The following is a 15,447-nucleotide window of genomic DNA, read 5'->3' as shown; positions in this document are numbered from 1 at the left end:
ACACACCAACGTGATTACGGATGAAAAACTGTGAAAAGGAAGAGATTACTGTGGCATTTCAAAAATGAGCTTATCTGGTGATGTGCTCTATTCTGTGTGCTAATGCAAGCATGTTTTTCTAAAGCTGGTACAGTGCTGGCAGAGGAGACATCCTGGAGATATTTAATCTTTGCTGATATCATTCATTTGGCACTTCATTGCACAACTAGTGACAGGCATTGGCTGTGTTCTCTTTTTTTTGTTGTTTACCTCATTACCAATCTGTTTTAATACCTTGGGAACGTCTATCAATGCAAAAATCAAACAAACACAAGCAAGAGTAAAACGCAACTTTTTTTCTTTATTCTTTTTATTTACAGAGAATGTATCTGGTTTGACACATAGGTATTTAGTGTTGATCATTCCTGCATTGTCTCTCTTTTTTTTTTTAAAAGCACATGTTGAACTGACAGGCATTTCACTCAATATTCTTTTTTAAGACACACGTACACTAACTTTGAATATTTTTGATCATCAATACATACACTCACAAATATATATATATAGATTTGTCAGTTTCTAATGAATGCCTCACTGGAATGATATCACAAGCAACTGTAAAGATACAATGTAAAAAAATCCTAATGTGAAACACCAAATAATCAAGTCATTAAATAAAAAAAAGATAACTCACATACAAGCATTGTACAGCTATATAGGATTATTGTTCTTGTATATGCATCTTTGATTTTTATTGGAAGATACAAAACATCTATACCACACGCACATACACACAAGTACACAAGTACAAAGATTCACGTACTGAGTTCAGACCTCACTTCGTTGGGAGGGAAACAAGGAAGTGAGGCCTGGCTGACAAATTATTCAATAAATATCTGAAACAAACACGTTACAGAAAACATGACGATTCAAATCAGTTATTAAAAGTTTTTTTTTTCCATTTTCTTTAAGGAAGATCCTTGGGATTTTTTTTGCACCAGGGGTGACTGTGAGGGTTAGGGAGTTGTCCTTTTATTGATAACTATTTTAACTATTGTGCTGCTGCTGGTCAGACAGGGGCAGGGAATTGGTGATGTTTACGCTTCTGGTTCATAATCCTGGTATTCCTCCTGCAAACATGAAAGACATTGAATAACTGAGATGATAAAAAATCAAGTTTTCATTGTGTTTAATGTACATTTTCACTCTGGACATTGTCAGAGAACAGAAATTAGTGCCATAGTCATTTCATTCAAGCTTTTTAAGTGTCCTCGTAAGATATCCATAAACGTCACGTGAGTCTTGTACTCAAAAATGTTGAGGAAAGCAAAAGCACTATTTGAGAAAGCAGGATCTTGTTGTCTAAAGGGCAGATCAGTACAATACTTGTACAGTTAACGATTCTTAGGAGATTCTTGAATGAAATACAATTGCAAGCACATCAGTCATGTCCAAAATCGGCAATGAAACCCACAGGGTGCATGTCTTGTACCACACCTTGTCAGAAAAAAAAAAAGCTATCGGATTTTGCAGCTTTACTGTCATTGACAGGTACATTTACCCAACAAAGTATCAGCACCTTGATATATGAAATAAGGTTTTTACTATTTTATTAAGACTGTTAAGGGACACATATTTCTGCTTCTAAATATATAGCTTTATACAGAAAATTCACATATGTTGCTAGGAGTTTATAATTGAATCATATTTTTTCTCTTTATTTCAATCCTTATTATGAAGATTGAACACCTATAAATAGCTGGTGGAACAAAACTACACAACAAAAGCACTTTATTGTGACTATTGATATTATTTGGAATGACTGTGAAACAAGCCCCTGTTGATCCAGTAACTGAGGCCCTCTATAACCTTTGTATGGATATCAGTATCGTGGTGAAGATAAGGCCTTCTGAGACAGAAATTAAAAGAAAATTCACAGATATTTATAAACTCTTAACAAGACTCACAGAAGCCATGATAATTGTGCCTACAATTACACTTTCAGGACAATGATACCTACAATTATTGAACGCTCCTTCACTTTAACAGACATTAGAAGTTCTTGTATGCTAATTTAAAATGTTATGATACTTACATCTACAGCTACATACTGTACATGTTTAAGAGGTAAACATTACTTCCCTGTATCTTAAATGTCTTCTAATATTTATAAGACTTTACAAATGACTGAATATAGGGTGGTACAACATAGGTCTCACGTTGTGAAATATTTTAGAAATCTATTTCTTTTATGTTTCAGCAATAACCAAGCTGTGCATTTTCTGATCTTCTCTCATTTCTGAACACAGCTGAATACTGAAGAAATAAACTTTCTTGCATTACAAACAATTATTTTGCAGATGTGTTCCTTAAGTCGATATTAACTGCTCTCGTTCTGAAATAGATTCTACTGCTTTGTGCTGCAGTGGCTTCCACCAGCCACAAGAGGACAGCATCACCTCTACTTGGCCACAGCGAAAGCAGACTGATGCACAGGAGTATTGCAAGGTTAGGGCATATTAACACTGCCTTTGAAATTATCTTGTTTATTTCTCATTTGCATACTCAGGCCACTATTGGTGGGGCAGAAGAGGCCATTTGTTCTTGATTGTGTTCAGAAGTGCTGTGTGGATCTTGCCACAGTGTGGCATCGTTATCATGAGAGATGCTTTGCTGCTCTTAGTTTTCCTAAGGATCCTTGTTTAAAGCAATGAGGGCAGCATCCCTGGTGCTTCCCACAATGCACTACATATCTTTACATCACCACTACGCCCACGTGCTCAGTAACAGCTGGCTTGGAGAGGAAAAGGGATGGGGGAGGGAGGAGGAAGATGGAGATGAAGGGGGAGGGGAGGGAGAGATACTGGGCAATTTTCTAAGCCTTTTCAGAATTAGCACGCTCCAAGCACACTGAAGACTTTACAAGTATGGTTAAGGCTTGAGAACTGGTGCAGGCTTTGTGAAGTAAAAATAATAATGCTCTTGCATTTAACAGGAGCAATGTGAGCATTCATACTCACATTGCATACAACAACAAAGCATCTACTGCAGCAGTAGAAAAGAAATTCTAATTTATACTTAGGAATCAAAATATTTTTACAGATTTTCTTTTTGATTTTGACACTAATGGTTTCCAGTTAAATTCAATGTACTGGCATCATGAATTTAAAGTTGCATTTCAACATTTTAGCATGTCTGCATTTCTGAAATGATTTTAAATGTACACATGTAGGCAACTAGAAACCTCTGTCTCTTCTATCAAAAACATAATTTGTTTTCTGATTTTTGTCTAAAACTAGTCATAAATACACAGAAATTAATAGCATGCAATCCCGATTCATGAATAAATGGAATGTCTTTTGGACTGTGCATTTCTCTTATTGCTAGAAGCACTTCATATGAATATATTATGGCTAGGAGTGCCTCTTCCATCTTCACTGATGTGCAGCGAATGAGCTCCTTGTAGTCTTCCTTCCTCCAATTTAGAGAACAACAGCTCTACAGCAGCATTCACACTCTTATTCTAAACAAAGAGGTGTAATTCCTTCTGGGGTTTGGGTATTCACAGCAATGTGCTAGAATATATACAGCCAGGCTTATAACAATAGACTTGGCTACAGAAGATTGTGTCACAATTTAAAATGAACAAATACAGTACATGTATAAATTCTGACGAGCCTCAACCCCCTGATTTATTTAAAGCCAGCAGTCATATCACCTTGCAACTCATAACTGGCATCCCACTGATGCTCAGCAGGTGTGAGTCTGGTGGAAGAGGTGTTAGTGGGGCCAGTAGGGGGCGCTCACCCTGCAGTCTGCGTGGGTCCAAATGCTGTAGTACAGTGACGGGGACACTAAGCTATCAAAAAGGCGCTGTCCTTTAGATGAGACGTAAAACTGAGGTCCTGTTTCTCCATGGTCATTAAGAATCCCAGGCTCTTTCTCGAAAAGAGTAGGAGCATTTCCCTGGTGTCCTGGCCCAAATTCCCCCTGGCCATCAGCAGCCTCCTAATAATCCCCATCTAAGAAATGGTTTGATTACTATTCTCCTCTCCATTGATAACTGGAGTGTCGGAGCATAAGCGTGCACTATGGCTGCTGTCACATCATCCAGGTGGGGCTGCACACTGGTGGTGGTGGAGGGGAGTCCCCATTACCTGTGCAGTGCTCTGAGAGGAGCGTCCATAAAAGAGCAATATACTCTTATGTGTAAGTATATAATAATAAAAAAATTGGGACAGGTAGCTACTTCTCTAACAAACTAATTCTTTTTCTGTGAAATGCTGGTCTAATCCTCTGGCTAGCGCAGTAGTCCCCGAGGCCTGTGCGAGCCGGTCGGGGAGGGCTCACTCTCGGCCCCCTCACTCACCAGCACACTCACCTGTGGAGCTTCTTCGTAAGTCTCCCCCTCGGGCTCGATGAGAGGCTCCCCCATCGGCTCCTCCGTGGCCTCCTGGCCAAGTTCCTCAGGCTGCGGAGACACAAGCACAGAGGGCTGATGTGAACCCGCAACGCAAACAGAGCTCCCTTTTCACATTGGAGGACAGTTTTAATCTTGGAGACCACATGAGCTGCTGTCATCCCCGTTAACAGTGGCTGACCTCTGGAGAAGTTTCCTGAAATGTTTTTTTTTTCAACTAAATTGACTATCAATACCTCTGATACAGAAAGTAGAAATATAAAACGTTGCGCTTCTCTTAATTTAATTCAACTTTAATTGAAAGATGTTCTAAAAGATGTCATACTCTTCCCGTTGTCTATACTGCCACCAGAGTGTAACACTGGAATTTTAATTTGTAGTGTTTTTGTGGATTAGTTTTTACCTCATTAATTTATAAGCACAGATTAAAAATAATCACAGAACAAATAAGAATTATAAAGCAATATTGAATGTTAACTGTGCTGTCTTGACCTAGGAATATGTAAAAGACAAATATACCAAGTGTTAACACAGCAATATCTAATAGGTTGGTATTGAAATCACAGTACGGCTATAGAAGTGATACTATATGTTCAAAATTTGATAATATGACAGTTAGCTCAGTTTTTCTGCTGGAAATTAACATTTGAAAATGAGAAGGGCTGAGATTTTCTGTGTAATGTTTCCAAGGTTAAACAGACAAACTGAATGACTCTTAAGTTTGCCTTATAAACAAAGAGTAACAGTATTTACAGGACTCAAAAAATAAATCCCAGTTTCAAAATGAATGTTCAAAGGGCTATTAAATTAAATTGGAGCATTTTTTCCACACATACATTTTGAAAAAATGCATCTAGATCTAATGAAAATGTCCAGTTTCTCTCATTTCTCTAGTAAATATGCATCTAATTTTAGACAGCTTTACAAATCATAAAGGTTACATCACTGCAATTTCGAGTGCTTTAAAACGTTATATATTTCACAACCCCAGGACATTCTCTGGAATATGTTTGTGGTGTTTAAAAGAAGAACACTGTATAATAACATTTATAAAAAATGGCAGAAAGATTATTCAGGGCTTAAATCCACATGATAAATGATTTTGAAGCTAGATAATGGTTCTTCCTGTTTAAAGACTAGAAAATAGTCTTTGTATTTTAAATTAAAGGGGAATGGGTGTGATTAATAGCTCAAGAGTGGTGTATAGATATATTAAGATAAAACTCCTTTATCTGGGTTTGATCTGCAGCCCCTCTTCTTTGTGTTCCTCAGGGGGATGTCTTCCTGTAAGCAGGATGTAGTGCACATGTGTGCTCAGTTCCCAGAGCTGCTGGTTCATCCACCATTTCTTGTCCCTCAGCTTGCTAATGGCAGTGTTTTCTCACCCTCTGCTTCTCTGTGTTTAATCATCTGGGAATCCTACAGTATCATACCTATCTTCAGATAGCTCGGCTACTTCTCCTCAGAAGAGATTGAGTTATGCATTTTTTACTTTGTAAAAATGACATGCGTTATAAATGATTGCCAGACTGACTTTAAAACACATTCGCTCTCCAGAACAGGTGTTTTTAACTTCAGACCTCAGAGTCTGGAACAGAGCAGGTTTTCTACGTGCCTAAATCATCAGCAGCTGCTGTAAGGGTTGTAGAGAGGGGATAAATTGGTTAAGTCAAACCTTAATCAGATCAATTTAGCACTTCTCCCAAGTGAAGAGCTTTATAACTTAAGGAGACGTTTGCTGAATTCTGGACCCCTGACAGAAAGCAACGGGAGATAGTAAACTTTATTTTTTAATTTTACATTGCCTTATGAGAAAAATAACAATCCAAAATAAATTATTGTGACACAAGATATAAAGATTTAGAGTCTGAAAAAGACAAAGAGGTCATTTTTTACTTCCTTTAGCTTATGATTCATTTCACAATGTGATTAGTTTGTTGAGAAAACAATATATATTTCTGAGCTCTTGGGTTATAGATGAACCGGAGAGCTGTGCCTGAAGCAGTTTGTAATATGGTGAAACCCTATGAAGTTTCTGACGGTATCAGAAGGGACAGTTTTCTGAAAGAAATACATTTTTAAACATTTTCTAACAAGGCTGTTCTCTCTTGCTAAGTGTCTTTCTTTTTACAAAGACAACACTTTTTAACTTTTTTAAAGCATATGAGTTACTTTTAAAATGAGACCTCATGTCTGCTATATTTTGTTACCCAAAATAATACTGTTTAATATTCTATTTCTCTACTATGAAAATTGAGTGCCTCTTTTTTCAGCATTATTCAGTTGTGTTTGCAGTGCTTAATACTGCTAATACTCAATAGATGTTAAAGTCTGCCAAATTCAGATATTGATTTTATTTTATTTGGGAGCCTTGAACAAGCTAGACAGTCCTGCCTTTAAAACTGCTACTCTGTCTTTTTTCAACAAACAGCTGGATGAGATCCTCAGGTTGCTGAGTCACAAGCATCCAAACAGGTTAGGGAGCTTTTTTCATCTTGTCTGCAAAATTTCTTGTATTCACACCACTGCACCAACACATGCAAAGCAGTACTTACAACAGTCAAACTCATACTGTACATGGATTATGTTTAGGAGCATGAAATTATGCAGAAATGTATTGTAGACGGAGAGCATGGTAAACATCCAGCATGGTCTCTAATTCTGTGAAATGTTTTCCAGAAACATTAGTTGCAAAGATCCAGATTTTAGAATATATACACATACTGTGAGCTGTCCAATCATGTATTACTGTAGCCAGAAGTTAACATGTTTTGGAAATCCAGGAATCTGACACTCCAAGTTCTCTTAAGATTTAGGTATAATGTGATGTACCCATATGCAGGATGAGAGTAGGGTGCTATTTACCGGCAAAGGGAGCTGTGAGAAACTGTAGCCCATTACCTGGTGTTATTTTCAGTCTAGCTCTGAGAATAAAGCTAAAGTGTCCTGGGTTGCTGTATTTTTATTTTTAACCTCAGCTAATCAGGTTAATGAGGTCACCTTGATTTTTCCTGTAATCCTGTATGCTACACAATCAGTCTGTGCAATTGCCAGACACACCTCTACAAGTACAGTTTTTCCTTAAGACTACTAACATTATGACTTGGTGGTGCTTTTAATAGGATTCCAACAGCTGGTTAAGAATTATCCTCCAGAATCTCTAAAGAAAGTACTGATAAGATGCAAATGTTGCACATTGAATTAGCAAAAGTGTTCAAACAAGGTTCCCTTTCTTAAGTTCTGAAAGTAGACAGTTTCACATTGTGTACATGCAAGTTGTTATTTAACATTAATTATTAAATATTATTTCTTTTAACAATGAACAGTTTTATAAGTGATCAGCTGAAGTGAATATATTATTAATAATGACAAAAATATTCTCTGGTTCAGGTTTTTCACACGCCTGTAGTAAGAGCACAATACTCATGCCTGAGATATAAAAATATACATTGCATGTTGTGAATTAATTACAATAGGCTATTTCATAGGGATTAAGTGACAAAGAAGAGTAATGAAATGTCTCAATACAATGGCCATTAACAATTGGGCATAAGGTCTTAAATATGTACAGTAAGTAAGCTTTGTACGCTGGATCCAGTGTAATTCCTGAAAATGGATCCCGTGGTCTGGTGTTGCTATTTTTGTTCAAGCAAGGACTCATCTCCCTCCGACCTCCCATTGCCTGCATGGAAGTGAAGCAGCAGGCATGGTCAGAGAGTGCCGTCAAGTGATTTATCGGATTCAAGAGATCAGCAAAGCTTTGAGCAGGACATTAAGTGATGTCTGCCAAGGCCAGAAAGCAGATGAACAAGTCAAGGTAAACCTTGATAATTGATATCCCCAGTGAAACACAGTGAGCGAATACAGTAAATTCTCTTGGCAGGTGAAGCAAGCTCATACCCAGCAACAATCGTTAAGCTCGAGTGTTTAAAGCCTGGCAGGCAAATCAAACCGCTAAATGAGGTGGAGGGCTGAGGGGCTTTCACAGGGTTGTTCTACAGTTACACGTTCTAATTTTATCTTCAGCTCTTCTATTGCACTTTTCAGGAAACTGGAAGAGCAGGTGAAAACTAAGATGTAAACTTGATGTTTTAGGGCCCTGAATAAAAGAGACAGTAGTGCTAGCCACCACAACAACTTACCACTCATCAGCTACTGTGTCTACGTTGATCTTACAATAGAAGATTCCAGACAGGTATTTACTATAGAACACAGAAATATCACGCTTCATATAATAAAAAATATGCATATTTAAGAATAATGTCAGTTTAACAAAGAAGCAAGCCCTACAAAGACTTGAAGCACTTAAGATCAACCACTCTCCCAGGGTTGATGATATTTTCCATTTATACTTAAAGAAATGAACACTGCAACTGTAACACTGTACAGTGTAAGCTAGGAGCTCCCAAAGTTATAGTCTGTTGCAATAGATTGTAAAATTGCAAATTAAAAAACGACTTCGGACACTACAGAAAAAAAGGGCTTGTTTATTAGCAACACGTGTTTGAACAAGCAACAGTGACAATGAATTACAGTATCGCATAACATATGATATTGTATTTATGGACTTCCAGGAACTACATAAGGGCCAACTTTGACACATATGAAAATGAATTAGAGGTAGGAAATGTCCTCTAAAAATGAATAAAAAAGAGGGAATCTGTTAAATTGCTGAGGTAACTAGTGGTGTGCCGCAAGGATCAGCTTTGGGTCCACAGTTCTTCCTGACCTACAGTAATTACTGACATCAATGACATAAGATTATGTCATTAATTAGCTAGCCTGTGAAACCTGCATAACACTGTAGTGGAAGCATATGATGTGCAAAATAACTAATGATTAAGACCCTGGTACATGCAGATTGCAAGAATATGTGCTATAAGATTAAATGGTTGTTAATATAAGGATGCATTCTATGAAAATGATCTATGCATTTATGATGATATGACATTGTCTTTGACAATAGATAAGAGGGAAGCTGATTAAAAAGGTAAAAAGGTGTTTGGCTCTGTATTTTAATCAAGGAGAATTTAAACTAAGTGTATTATTTTTAAAACTCTAAAATATTCAACTAAGTAATCATTTTGTGTTGAGGGTGGCAAGATTTCTTCCTGGTAACTAAATCTCATTCATTTTGAAAGAGGAGATTGAAAGGTGATGGTGAACACTGTTTTGAAATACGTTTTTAGGTACCTAAGACATATGAAACATAATAAGATAAATAGGGAGAATAACCTTTTGTTTTCTCTTCAATTAATAAATATGTTTTTTTAGGACCAGGGAAGGGTGAGAGGAAGAGCAATTCTCATCATTCAGAGAGGCTACATGTGATCTTACCTTCATATCAGCTGGAAACTCTTCCTTCTTTACTAGTCCTGTTGCTGCCGCAATGTTGCCAGCCCCAGAAAACACAGCGCCACCAAGCTGGGAGGCTTGTTCCTTTGTCTTCTCTGCCACTACAGAACAAGATGGTCAGATATCTGTCTTAGACAAGGCTTTTGGTACTTGATGTAACGGCACAGTTCAACAGATCAAAGTTATCACCGAAACACAGAGATTGTTCTGCTCTAAAGCAAAACCATATTATTAGGCAGACGAGGTTTGTGATGTTTTAAGGCCTTCTGGTCCAGAATACAATGTGTCTTCCATTTTCTACAAAGCTACTGTAATAGTTTAACCATACTAACTTAGCAAGAGACAGTGCAGACAGTTGTGCAAAGAAATATAATTAATATTCTGCCCTTAACTGCTTTTAGAATTTTAACTGAATTGTAGTTTGTGTTGTCAAAATGAATTTGAAGATCACCTAATGTAAGACAATTTTTTTAAATGTAGTTAAAAAGGGAGGCTAAAGTACTGTATGATACTTTAAAAGGACTAACCTAGCTAACTTAGATCTACACAAGTACATCACAAGCCTACTTTGGAAATGAGATTAGAATAAAAAAAATTCACTTAATAAAGGGTGATATCTGTTTTATGTGTATGCCAACCACTAATGTTTCTAGTAAATAAGACACACATTGTCTTATAAGCAATGACTACAGTACATATCAGTGACAAAGAAGACATTTTCTGGAAAATATTTTAGGCTTTGCAATGGCCAGTGTATTTTGGACTATGGCCTTGTCTGTGGAAGGGCATTCTGCAGCTTCCTACACTCATCAAAATCAAATCACGAAACTGAAAGAAGACAGATGAGTGAAACATAAATGAAAATAAAATACAAATGCATTCAGACTGGGCAAAAAGCTTTGCTTTTTTTACAATGCAATGAATGCATCTAAACCTCCCCTAGGAGGTTAAAAGATGAAATACAGGATACCACAGGAAGCGCTGAAGATCTTAGAAATACAGGAAGATGCTAGTGATTCAGATATTAAACCACTGCAAATTCTTTACCCCTGGGAAGTCTGTTCCACTTAAATGAAGACGCCAGATCACTACTAATGATTCTTATGTAATTGAGTAATTGGCATCTCTGGGGTCTTGTGTTATTCAGTTAAAAATGAAGTGTTTGGAAGTTTTAAATTCCAAAAAACCACATGCTATGAAATTAGCCAAACCCAGTCCATTTCAGTAATTATTGTTTATTTTAATATCTGAGGGAACAAATACAGTACAGACTTAAACAATGTAAAAAAAAAGGTCACACTCAAAAAAGGTCCTGTTTCCTAATAGGATTGATTTCCATTGTCTGAGATATCAATAGTATACTACAGGTCAGGCCAGTGGGCTCAGGTTAATGGAATATGTAAAAGCTATTTTCTGTGGACTCGGAGAAGGAACTCTGTGTGTAATTTCACAAGTGACTGAGCGCTGACCTCATAGCCAAGGACTGCGACAAAGCGAAAGATTACAAAACCCTCCTTCAGTCTCCTAAAACATCTGACTGGATGCACCACAAAATTGCATTGCCAAAAATAAAAAACAACATAATGGGCTTTTTACATAATGTTCCAAGCGGTTGGGTTTTGGAACATGTTTTAAAAATTACTAAATCCCCCCTCATTGATCGAACTTTGTACCCCCTTGCTGAGAAAAGCTAGTAACAAATCAAACTTTCATAAAAAGAAGAAAGCAGACAGCAGTAAATTAATTTAATTGAGTGTGTTTGTGATTTTTTAAATGCTCAAATGTTTTTAGCAGTAGATTTCTCCTGATATAAACACACAGATCTCAGTGAGGAAGAGACCTACTACATTGTTGGCACATTAATCATTTATGAATTCAGGCCTTGGTGTGCACTTTATAATATTTAATTAAGCTCAGACAGTTTCAGTTAATCAAAAATACATAGACCCATGAAACTGGCATGTAATGTTAATGAATTTGCATCAGCTCTTAATTTTCAGTTTTCAACAAAATGGATAGAATAACTGGATCATTATACACAGTAAATCTAGGGCATGCTGAAGAGCAAAACAAGAATTAATATTAACTGTACAACACTGAGTAATGATTGTTGTATGTACAAACTTAGAGAAAAGGCCCAGGTCACTGTACTTAAAATCAACAAATCCAAAATCTTACAGCATAATAACTGTTTTTAGCTGTCAAACTTTCTTTCATTTATGCAGAGAGAAAATGAGAAATTAATATGATCAATTACTTGATAAGAATATCATCATTTTCACACACAAGGCAAAGGATAAATTAAAATATGTATTTCAAACTCCATACAAATAAGGTGCTTCATACAGTTGTGGTAAAAAAATGTAAAGACCATTAAGTGTTGGAAAAAACATTTAATTTATATCGTTAAGTTAAAATTGACTTAGGTATTGCTTCATTAATATGTAAATAATTAATTTAGGTAGTTCTGTACCTCAAAGGATCATTAATCCAGAGTTTATCCTGGTGTTAAGTGAACAGAGGGCAAAAGACTCTCTCCCTAGATGGGATATCAGCCTTCCTCCAGTACAAGCTGGTCCCCATTCATTCTGTTCAATGCACTGGAGCAAGCAGTTCTGCAGTGGGGACTCGAACCCATCATCCACTAATCATTTATCATGTATCCGTACCTAAGCAAGTATTTTATGAACTCTCTCTTTTTTTTTGACAGTCTTGAAGAGGTGCTTCCTATAAGTCTTTAATAGGGCCGTCAAATTCTAATGGGGGATATTTGACCATCTCTTCGCAAGACTTCCAGATTCCCCTTGTGATCTGCTTTCTTCAGCTCATGTTTTAAAAGGTTTACTAGGGACATTGATGAATAATCATGAGCACTCCCTGTGTCATTGAGATTTATGCAGGTATTGTATTGCTGCTGTATTGCAAAGTCCATTTGTACCCACGTAAAGTTTCCTGACAGAACACTGGCTCCCGTTACAGTATCAAAACAAAGAAGACTTTTGTCTTTTATGGATTAACTTACCAGATGTATAACCATGTACAACTCCTTCTTTAGTTTTGCTTCCTGTTAAAAAAAAGGAATCAGGTTAGTGTGTTTTCACAGAAAAAACAGTCTGATTTCTTTTCTACACGGATCCTTAAAATATGGTAAGCCAGCTAGCCTTAAATGATAAGTCTAACTTATCTACCATACACATGTATTTTTAATCAAAGACTTCATCGACAGTAATTTAGCCCTTTGGGTTTTACCTATTCATGTGAATATATACAGCACAATCATGATGTATAACAAATAGGCTATTACAAGATGTCTGCTTTCAAAAGTTCACGAAATTAAAATGTACTTAAATAAATAGCCTGCATTATGTTTTAGATATCCAAACGGGTGTTTTTACATCATGCTTCTGTGTATGGCATTGACCAACAGGCTGGTAAACTTGTTCAGACGAACAAATAAAAATCCCTTATTTCCTCAGCCACTGCCCTAAACTGAGAGACCCACTTGTTACTGATATTGTTGCATTTTCATGTGCATCGTGCTAATGATGCCTAGATTTAGAGTGCAAGTAAGGTTATTTGGTTAATTAAAAAGTCTTAAAAATAAAGACAAAGAAAAGAGAGAACAGAACTGAAGAAGTGACTTAGCATGGCTCAGTTAAGACCTTTTGCACTACTTCACCAACAAAGAGTCCTACAGTAGCAGAGTCTTCTACCGTATTTACCTAAACCACCCCCAGGAAAAACAAGACAGCATCCATTTCCTTCAGTACTGCCTGAAGCTGTAAAACACTTTCCAGTAAATCCAAAAGGTAACTGTCAATATACAGCAAAGTGGTGATACAAATCTGAACATCTCCCTTCTTTTTTTTTCAACAACCACTTTGGATTCAGGACTCACAAAGGTACATCAAAGGAAAGATCACTAGCAGCATCATGCTGTGTTGGTGTACATCAAGGTCTTCAATTTATCCTCTGAGATCTTTTTTTACATTTCTCTCATGATTTGATGCCTTAAGATTGCACTTCAAACATGCAATTTGAGGTGGCGTCAGGAGTCATGTGATGTCATAATCCAATTTTTAGACAGAGACTGAAACAGAGGAGCTCTGGGGATAGAGCAGCAAACCATGGGGGATATTCAGACTATATTTTCACCACGTTTCAAATAAGATATTGCTGCTCTTGAATCAGATCAGAGAAGATCAGGCATGTACATTACCAGCTTTTAAAATAATGCCAGCCATTTATGGAATAATTCAAAGAACTAGCTTCTTAATGACAGAATAATCAGCCTTGGTTCCACAAGTGAGGGAAACTGATCTCTAGCAGGAGAGCAGCTGCAGATTTCTTATTTTTGTGTTTTCTGCTTCCTAATTGCTTTGCTTAAAATACATACAAATTCTTGAAGGCATTGACACACTCCACCCTCTGTACATCCTCAGAACCAGCAGTGAAATACAACCCAGTGGACTGCATGCTGAAGTGAGAACAGAAGGCACTTCTTTACACAAAGAGTTGTGGGAGAACATACTGTCAAAGCTGTTACCATGTAGCTACTAGTAACCAAATAAGCCACATGAACCAGATGGCCTCTTCTAATTTTTAACCCTTTTATGCATCGTATTACAAAAACAACAGCATTTATTAATAGCATAAATTGGTTGTGGATATTGATTACAATTCCACCATTTCATGAGTTGACAGTGTTTTCTTTTAAAATATTCTTTTAATTTAACATCTGCAAGGCTGTGTACAGATGAAATGAACTACAGCACATATTCATTTGCACAATGTAATTGCGGTGATTTGTAAAAACATGAATCATTTATTCATAACAGACTTAGATTTTGGCCGCAATATATATTTTTATCCATCTGATGAATCACAGCAACAGCCTTTCTGCAACATTACGACAGCATATTGTTTTAATTTAAATGGATATTAAACCAGTCTAAAAAGTCAAAAATCCATGTGTAGTTTCCTCTAATTGTGACTAAATCATTCAGCAATATAATTATATGGTGAGATCCAGCCATCTTTCAGAAAAAAGGAAAGGCATTCGTTTTAATCACTTCAGTGTTAGTGCCATAAATGTATAATGAAATGTGCCATTTAGATGTAAACAGTTATGCATAATATAAAAGCCTATTTATAAAAACACGCATTTTCAAATTCTCATAACTGACTTGTCATGAATATTATAGAGAAATTATTGCTAGAGCCAGTTATGAAAAGGGAGCAAATATATGTGGTAAATAACACAAGAAAACATACATCAGAACGAAAACCAAACACATCACCCTTTACTATTCAATATCTGTCTATATGAATAGACAGTGTATACAATTAAAAACAAATCAAGAAGACATCTCAATGTCCTCTACTACAAATCACTGTCTTTGGTTGTTAGAAAGCAACAGAGAAGAAATGACACTGAATTTTTAGCCTGGTGAATGATATGGAGCTTTGAATAATTACTCAGAATTTGCCTAGTAAATTGAATTTTTTTCTTTATTTTTAAATCCTGATAATGTATTTTCTTTCATATTCACTGAGATGTCAAATAAAAAAATAGTGCTTCTTTATTTTTCTTTCTTTTGGTTTTACACCATATACGATAATGCCACTCTTTTCCAGTGAGAAGGAAACTGGGCCATATGCGTACCCATCTGTCCGAAACAAATCTGCCCTCG

The 15,447-nt window shown here is 36.5% G+C and overlaps 1 protein-coding gene across 2 annotated transcripts in view; it reads right to left on the bottom strand.

Annotated features, from left to right (window-relative positions):
- Nucleotides 1–320: 320 nt before the first annotated feature.
- sncb (synuclein, beta) overlaps nt 321–15,447 on the bottom strand; it is a 32,878-nt gene continuing 17,751 nt past the window's right edge. For both annotated transcript variants that reach the window (XM_088604615.1, XM_088604614.1), the window contains exons 3-6: nt 12,777–12,818; nt 9,737–9,855; nt 4,361–4,450; nt 321–1,109 (exon numbers count right to left, since the gene is read on the bottom strand). In XM_088604615.1, the coding sequence (XP_088460741.1) occupies nt 1,077–1,109; nt 4,361–4,450; nt 9,737–9,855; nt 12,777–12,818 (284 nt within the window). In that variant the 3' untranslated portion in view covers nt 321–1,076. The remainder of the gene's footprint in view (nt 1,110–4,360; nt 4,451–9,736; nt 9,856–12,776; nt 12,819–15,447) is intronic.

This window comes from Lepisosteus platostomus, chromosome 13, assembly GCF_059453375.1.
Source record: "Lepisosteus platostomus isolate fLepPlt1 chromosome 13, fLepPlt1.hap1, whole genome shotgun sequence".
In the NCBI taxonomy this organism is placed as follows: Eukaryota; Metazoa; Chordata; class Actinopteri; order Semionotiformes; family Lepisosteidae; genus Lepisosteus; species Lepisosteus platostomus.
This window is presented reverse-complemented; position numbering and strand designations above follow the sequence as displayed.